We start from the raw sequence: 8,524 nt of genomic DNA on the forward strand, positions 1-8,524 counted from the left end.
AAAAGGGGGGGGGGGCTGGAGGAAACTCTGAAGAGGAACAAGGACAGAATGAACAAGGACAGAGTGAGATTCTTTACCACTTTAATATAGGTACATTTATTTACTTCGGTGCCAGAAATGCAGAAAGATGAGGGTAAGCTGAAGAGAATCTGAGAGGCACTAGGACCATTTAAGAGGAAATGGAACATCAATTTTCTATGACTGACCAGTGAGCAGTCAAATTTATGAAGAGGATTGAAGATGAAAATATATACCTCATTATGGTAAGAGAATAAGTGAGATAAGAAATGAGAATATTTAAGCAAATTTTCAAGATGGCAGTAATTCAAAGACCCAAATAAATGAAACTGAGATGAGAAATGTAGATTTGAATCTCTCCCAACCAAATTAAAACAATAGCCCAAACTCAACTGGCTAGTTTATTCATTGGATTATTAATTTTCAAGGAAGCAATTATAGTACTCAGTTTGGATTTTCTACAAGTTCAAGAACTTCTCCCTTTTGGGGACAATTGGGGCAGAGACCCTGATTGCATGATTTTTGCCAAGTTTTCTCTTTCAGACTTATATTCTGCATTTCTGAACAATGGGATGAAAATAGAGTTTGTGGAGGTGACAAAATAAGACTACACATGAAATGAAAGCACTCAGCAATCTGAAAGCTCTAAACATATAATAATAGTGACTATAAACTCCTTACTATTTCAAATTTCCTTTGTCTTCCTTTCCAAGTCACATCCATGGAAGTCATGACTTTCACAGTAAATTTAGGGATTAGATGCCCTCTTTAGATGACCCTAAACATTGGCCATTGGGAGATTAGAGATACCAGCACCCTGGAGTAGACATCTGGAAAACCTGAAATTAAAAATCACCATGAGTTGTATTTAGGTGGTTGTCCCAATAAACCCAGGGAAGATCCCCTTGGAGGAGGAAATGGCAACCCACTCCAGTATTCTTGCCTGGAAAATCCCATGGACAGAGGTGTCTGGCAGGCTGTAGTCCATGGGGTCCCAGAGTTGGACACAACTGAGTGACTGAGCACACACACACACACGTAAATCACTATGTCTGACTCCAACTAACAATACTTCTATATGAGCTTTAAATAAGCACTGAAGCATAGTGTGGTCAAACCAAAGGAGATACCATCAAAAGATGAGTGGCAATCATCATGAGTGGTAAAGGAAAAGGGTGGGGACCAGCCTCTCTTCTATCACTCAGACTAAAAACAAATGAGTCCCTTTTAAAAATTTATGTGCTTAATTTATTTGACTGCTTCAGGACTTAGTTGTGGCATGTAGGATCTTCGTTGCATCACGAGGGATCTTTTGTTGTGGCACATGGACTCTCTAGTTGTGGCACATGGGCTTAGCTGCTCCAGGGCATGTGGGATCTCAGCTCCCTGAGCAGATCAAACCTGTGTCCCCTGCATGGCAAGGACCACCAGGGAGGTCCCTAATGAGCAGCTTTTTGATGCTAGCAATTCTGATCAGTGTGAGGTGATACCTCACTGCAGTTTTGATTTGCATTTCTCTAATAATTAGTGATGTTGAGCATCTTTACATGTGCATTTTAACCATCTGAATGTCTTCTTTGGAGATATGTCTATTTAGAGCATCTGCCCATTTTTTGATTGGGTTCTGTTTTTTGATATTGAGCTACATAAGCTGTTTTTATATTTTGGAGATTAATCCCTTGTCAGTTGCTTCATTTGCAAATATTTTCTCCCATTGTGAGGGTAAAAGAACAAAATAATGCCATTTTGCAGCAACATGGCTAGACCTAGAGGTTGTCACACTGAGTGAAACGTCAGACACAAAAAGACAAATACCATATGATATCGCTTATCTGTGGAATCTTTTTTTAAAAGGCTACAAATGAACTTATTTGCAAAACAGAAATAGAGTTACAGATGGAGAAAATAAATTTATGGTTCCTGGTGGGCAAGGAGGAGGAGAGGGACAAATCGGAAGATTGGGATCACCACATATACACTATATGCAAAATACAATAGATAAGTAATAAGGACCTATTGTGTAGCAAAGGGGATTCTATTCAATACTCTGTAATGACCTATATGGGGAAAGAGGCTTAAAAAGTGGATACATGTGTATGTATAACTGACTCACTTTGCTGTACACTTGAAACTAACACAACATGGTAAATACTCCAATAAAAAATTTAAAAACAAAAACAAACAAAAAACCAGTGAGTTGTAGGGAGGGGAGTTAGTGTTTAATGCGTAAACACTTGCAGTTTTGCAAGATGAAAAGAGTTCCAAGGATGGATGGTGATGACAGGACCACAACAACGTGAATGGATTTCATGTAGGTGATCTGCACACTGAAAAACAGTTAAGATGGTAAATTTTATGTATGTGTGGCCACAGTTTAAAAACTTACGAAGAAAACTTATGAGTCACCTTTGATTCCTACATTCATTCTTTAATTAGATGAGCTAACCTGAGGAGAGATTTTGAGAGGGTAGGAGATGAGATTCAGAAGTCAATGAATGTTGATGTAACACTTCTCACTCCCAGCTGGCTGCCTGGAAGCAGAGATATTTCTCTACCAAGCGATGCTTCTGACACCAGCTCTGACCATCACCAACACAGGAGCTTGTCACCAGCTCTTCTATACCACTTCAGGCAATCAGACCTCTGGCCCAGAGCGAGTAGGCTCACTTCTCTTCCCTCAGACCAGCTCCATGTGAGAGGAGTAGGAAACAGATGGGAAAGGCGCTTTGAAATCTAAAACAAAAAAGCAAACAATCCAGCATGAGTTTCCACAACAGAATGATGTAACTTGGAGTGACTTTCCGTGCCTTTCTGGATAACAGGAAGACTCATTATGATTTCATAAAGACTCTGATGGCTCATATATTGGATATCCTGCCCCTTGGTGGTTTCACTGTGAAACAGAAGCAAAAATAAGCAAGTGAGTGCTCTGGGAGCAGGATTAAGGACTTCAGCCAGAAATAATTTTCCAAGTTTTGTGTCAACAGGTGATGTATAACACAATATTCTCATCCTGGCAAGTCCAAAGCAAAAAATGTAAACAAAATAAACCGAAGTAACAGTAGACCAGGAAACCAGTACAAAGATTCTTCTACTTTATTTTTTGGAAGCTGCTTTTTAGAGAGGAGCTATGATTTTCCAGCCTGATGCCTGTCCCTAACCGGAGAAGGCAATGGCACCCCACTCCAGTACTCTTGCCTGGAAAATCCCATGGACGGAGGAGCCTGGTAGGCTGCAGTCCATGTGGTCATGAAGAGTCAGACACGACTGAGTGACTTCCCTTTCACTTTTCACTTTCATGCATTGGAGAAGGAAATGGCATCCCACTCCAGTGTTCTTGCCTGGAGAATCCCAGGGACGGGAGAGCCTGGTGGGCTGCCGTCTCTGGGGTCGCACAGAGTCGGACACGACTGAAGCGACTTAGCAGCAGCAGCAGCAAGGAGCCTTGTTAGGCCTTCCCAGGTGTCTTCCCAGGAGAGTAGTAAAGGACCTGCCTGCCAATGCAGGAGATGTAAGAGACCCAAGTTCAATCCCTGGGTCAGGAAGATCCCCTGCAGAAGGAAATGGAAACCCACTCCATTATTCTTGCCTAAAGAATTCCATGGACAAAGGAGCCTGGCAGGCTACAGTCCACAGTGTCGCAAAGAGTAGGACACGACTGAAGCGACTAGGCGCACAAGAAGCCTTGTTAAGACATCTTTTCCAGATTACTCCTGCCATGAAATTTTAATGCCACAGACATATCTGTTTATGCACTTTATGTACATCTGATTTATACATTTAAAAAGTATGATCTTTTTGTCCCTCGAGAAGCAATCCTGCCCTCTACCTTGGGCTAATATTGTTAAGAATTATGTTCTAAAAAGACAACAAAAGAGTATGTGTGCAGAAGTTCACTTAGTTTACTTAGAAATTTACTTAGAAACTTACTAAGTCATTCTAAACATACTGCTTCCTATTTAATTTCTTCTTTTACGTGATTTATTTTTTTACAGGAACTTCAATGCATAGCTTTTTTTTCAATTATGATTTTTATTGGAGAATAATTGCTTTACAATATTGTGTTGGCCTCTGTACCTGATTTATTTTATTCTGTATATACATGTCAGCTAGCACCTCAAAGTATTCTGCTGTCCAAATTCTCTTCAGCCTCCAAATTTCCTGAGAGGCTGAGGGTTATAGCCTGAGTCCAGTAGACTCATACATTCTGTCCAATCTTGCTCCCGTTTCCTTCCTAATAGGTGTTATGTACAGTTACAGCCCCAATGCAATTTCTGCATTCTAACCTCCATCTGAGTCAGCTTCTGGAGGAGAGCTGAAATCCACAGGGCAGGAGATCCAGAAGAACAGGGTGGGACCTTCCAGCATATGCTGAAGCTCTCTCCACAGGCAAACTTTCTTCTTCTTTAAAGAAGCTTCAGTTCTGTTCTTGTAGCCTTTCAACTCAGTAAATCAGGCCCACTCAAATAATCAAGGATAACCTCCCTTAAAGTCAAGTGATTATGGATCTTGGTCACAACCTCAAATACCTTCACAGCAACACCTAGTTTCATGTTTGAATAACTGGGATTGTAGCCTAACCAAGCCAACACATAAAACTGATAATCACAGTCTATTCTTTGTCTACTGAACACCCATAGTTGGTGAGAAAGTTAAGTTGCTCAGTCATATCCGACTCTTTACGACCCCGTGGACTGTAGCCCACCAGGCTCCTCCGTCCATGGGACTCTCCAGGCAAGAATACTGGAGTGGGTTGCATTCTTTGTCTACCTAACATCCATAACCATCCCCTTAAACCATAAAGACAATGACAAGGTCATGCTTCCACCCAAATCTATACAATTATCCTGTATACAACCCAAATGAAATGCAGTAGCACCCTGGGGCCCCTACCCTGTGGCCTTTGTCTGTCTTTTGTCTGCAGAGAAACTTTAGCCAGACAAAAAGTTTAATCAGAGAAGGGAGAAAATGCATAAGCAAATAAGAGCAGTCAAACAGGACAAAACAATAATAATTGAGTCAAGTAAGCAAAGTCAAGGACCTTTAGTTCCTCCTCAAAGGCTACCGGAGAAGGCAATGGCACCCCACTCCAGTACTCTTGCCTGGAAAATCCCATGGATGGAGGAGCCTGGTGGGCTGCAGTCCATGGGGTCGCAAAGAGTCGGACACGACTGAGCAACTTCACTTTCATTTTTCACTTTCATGCATTGGAGAAGGAAATGGCATCCCACTCCAGTGTTCTTGCCCGGAGAATCCCAGGGACGGGGGAGCCTGGTGGGCTGCCGTCTATGGGGTCGCAAAGAGTCGGACACGACTGAAGTGACTTAGCAGCAGCAAGGGCTACAGGCAATATTCTGAGCCATATCTTTTGAGCTGTTTTACAGATACTGAAAGCCCCACCAGCTGGAAGAAGTTAACCACATGATGAGCAGACTGTAGCCATGACATCTGCATGCTCAATCACTCAGTCGTGTCCGCCTTTTTAGATCATAGCCCACAAGTCTCCTCCGTCCTTGGAATTTTTCAGGCAAGAATATTGGAGTGGGTTGCCATTTCCTATTCCATCACATAAGCTGACACAGTTCTGAGAACTGGCCTCAAGGAAATGGGAACAAACCAACCCTGGAACTAAACATTAACTGTACTGAAGACAATCAAGATGATGCTGGTCAGGCCACCGATGACCAATTTCAAGATGACTGTCAGAGCTGACTGTGCTGTTATGCATGTAGCTTGCCCCTCACCCCCACCCGTCTATCAAAGCTCTTGCCCACTAATTGCCATTTGTCGAGGGCAGTGGAAGTTGGCCTATGGACAGAAGCTGCTTGCCCCCCAGGTTGCTGGCCTCTGAAAGAAAGCAACTTTTCACCAAACTTGCCTCTTTATTGGGCTTCCCTTGTGGCTCAGCTGGTAAAGAATCCACCTGCAATGGGAGACCTGGATTCAATCCCTGGGTTGGGAAGATCCCCTGGAGAAGGGAAAGGCAACCCACTCCAGTATCCTGGCCTGGAGAATTCCATGGACTGTATAGTCCTCGGGGTTGCTAAGAGTCAGACATGACTGCCTCTTTATTGGCTCTTTATTGGCTTGTGAGTGGCAAGCAGCTGGACCCACTTTGTTTTAAAATGATGTTTATACTTCAGAACTTCTACGTTGTTGGGGTTTTTTTTTTTTTTTTTTTACTGTACCAGGTCTTAGTTGCAGCACGCGGCATCTTCATTGCCACATGTGGGATCTTTGGTGAGGCACGAAGGATCTTTAGTTGCAGCAAGTGGGATCTAGTTCCTTGACCAGGGATCAAACCCCCTGCATTGGGAGTCTTAGCCACTGGACCACCAGGGAAGTCCTTGGACCTACCATTGCTTAGTTTTTGGCTCCCAGCGTGGGGCTGCTGGGCTCTTGCGATATCTGGCTCCTGGGGGGTTTTCACTGAGCAGAGCCGCCAGGACGACACCCCAGGATGGCTGTGAGGAGCTGCTGCTTGAGGTTACCTGGCCTGAGAGAGGGGCTTGGGGCGATGTTCCTGGCAGCTGCCAAAACCATCTCTTTTGGGGATCCTCCCTGTTTCTCCACTGCTTGGCAGTGACTGTCAATGTACACTTCTCCTTCGTGGAACGGAAACATGCATCTGGACCAGCTGACGAGTTCCAAGACCAGGTAAGTCCACCAGTATGCACCCAGGCTGCCTGCTCTTCTGAGCACCAAGTGCTCTTTGGGCATTTTGCCGATTGTTGCTGATGTGTGTCTACCACTGGGAACCGTTTGTGTGCACTGACTGCTATTTGGGCATTTTGTCCTTTGGTTCTGACGTGTGTCTGGGGGCCCCCACCTGTCACGTGTTTATGGAGCAAGATAGTGGACTAGGTTCCTCTTCCTCTCGTTCCAGTCCTGTAAGCTAAAGTCCTCTAGCGATGACACACAGGCTGTACCCAAGCACATCATTGCCACTGACTCACATGGGGCCCCCAAAGCCCCTCCCACACTTCTCTGTCAAGGCCTTTCGCAGAGACAGATGCTGTTGAGTACCATTCTCCTTCATCTGCTCAAAACATGTTACAGAGGATGCTTCTATTCCTTAAGAGTGAAAAGGGGGGTGGGGTGAAAAGCAAAGTATAAAATCACTAGCATAACAAAATCATAACCACGTACAAAAACAATACATTTTCTGAGTTCAGGTTTCCGATAAAAACAAAGGAAATAGGCATAAATCATGCCACCTGTTTTCCTTGGCTCCTTTCTTTCTTATAGGTAAAAACATTTAAAATAAGACATTAATGATGTAACTTCATTTTCAGAATACTGATTATAAATAGATCTGGATCTGTGTGTGGATGTAAAAGAATTGTGGATCCCCAGATAGATATCAAAATATTTGGCAAAACTAATACAATATTGTAAAGTTTAAAAATAAAATTAAATTAAAAAAAAGAAAAAAAAAATTGAATGCAAAATGATGATTGCTACTGGTGATTCTTCTAGACTGCAAGGATTAAGAACATCTATTCCAACTTGGTGTCCAGTTGCCTATAGGGGCTGTGTTTTTCTAGGAGACCTAAGATGTTCAACCATAGCCAAATGAGGTCTGTCATGGTTCAGGCCACACAGCAAGACTATTTCAATGAGTTGACCTGCTTTTAAAATAAAATCTCAGATTGTGGTCTCTTAGGTGTCAAAATGGGCTGAAGGTTCCACCCTGCTGAGAGAAATTACACTTGGTTCTGCTGGTGCATTTCTAGAAGAAAGTTCCTGGCTTATGGTTTTCTAGGCTGCAAAGGCGGTGAAGTTATGTCCCACCTTTGTGCAAGGTTTTCTGTGGCCACAATGACAGGGAGCCATCCACCCCTTTATGTCCTTCACAATCCTCCTGCCAGGGCAATGCCTTTTCTCACTGACACCTTCCCTGAGACTTTAGCATTGCACAACCAATGAGCAGGGATGGGGAAGGTTGTGACCTGACTTCCTATTTTGCAAGAGCTCCCAGCTTTGTCATTCACCTTCCCTGCTCTATTGCTGTTGTTCAGTCATTCAATCATGTCCGACTCTTTGAGACTCCATGGACTGCAGCATGCCAGGCTCCTCTGTCCTCCACTATTTCCCAGAGTTCACTCAAATTCATGTCCATTGAGTCAGTGACACTGTCTAATCATCTCATCCTCTAGGGCTCCCTTCTCCTCCTGCCTTCAACCTTTCCCAGCTTTCTAATGAGTTGGCTCTTTGCATCAGGTGGCCAAAGTACAGAGATTCAGCTTCAGCATCAGTCCTTCAAATGAATATTCAAGGTTGATTTCCTTTAGGATTGACTGGTTTGATCTCCTTGCAGTCCAGGGCACTTTCAAGAGTCTTCTCCAACACCAGAATTCAAAATCATCAATTCTGCGGCACTCAGCCTTCTTTATGGTCCATCTCTCACATCCATACTCGAATACTGGAAAACCCACAGATTTGACTATAGGGACATTTGCTGGCAAACTGATGTCTCTTTTTAATACACTGTCTGGGTTTGTCA

At 43.4% G+C, this 8,524-nt stretch overlaps 1 protein-coding gene across 1 annotated transcript in view; it reads right to left on the bottom strand.

Moving 5' to 3' along the window:
- The window catches only part of FAM171A1 (family with sequence similarity 171, member A1), a 153,165-nt gene extending 146,427 nt beyond the window's left edge, over positions 1-6,738 (bottom strand). Inside the window, exon 1 of the mRNA XM_010860069.1 lies at positions 6,473-6,738. Coding sequence (XP_010858371.1) covers positions 6,473-6,738 — 266 coding nt within the window. The remainder of the gene's footprint in view (positions 1-6,472) is intronic.
- Positions 6,739-8,524: the final 1,786 nt, after the last annotated feature.

Source organism: Bison bison, unplaced genomic scaffold (genome assembly GCF_000754665.1).
Source record: "Bison bison bison isolate TAMUID 2011002044 unplaced genomic scaffold, Bison_UMD1.0 scf7180017864461, whole genome shotgun sequence".
NCBI lineage: Eukaryota > Metazoa > Chordata > Mammalia > Artiodactyla > Bovidae > Bison > Bison bison.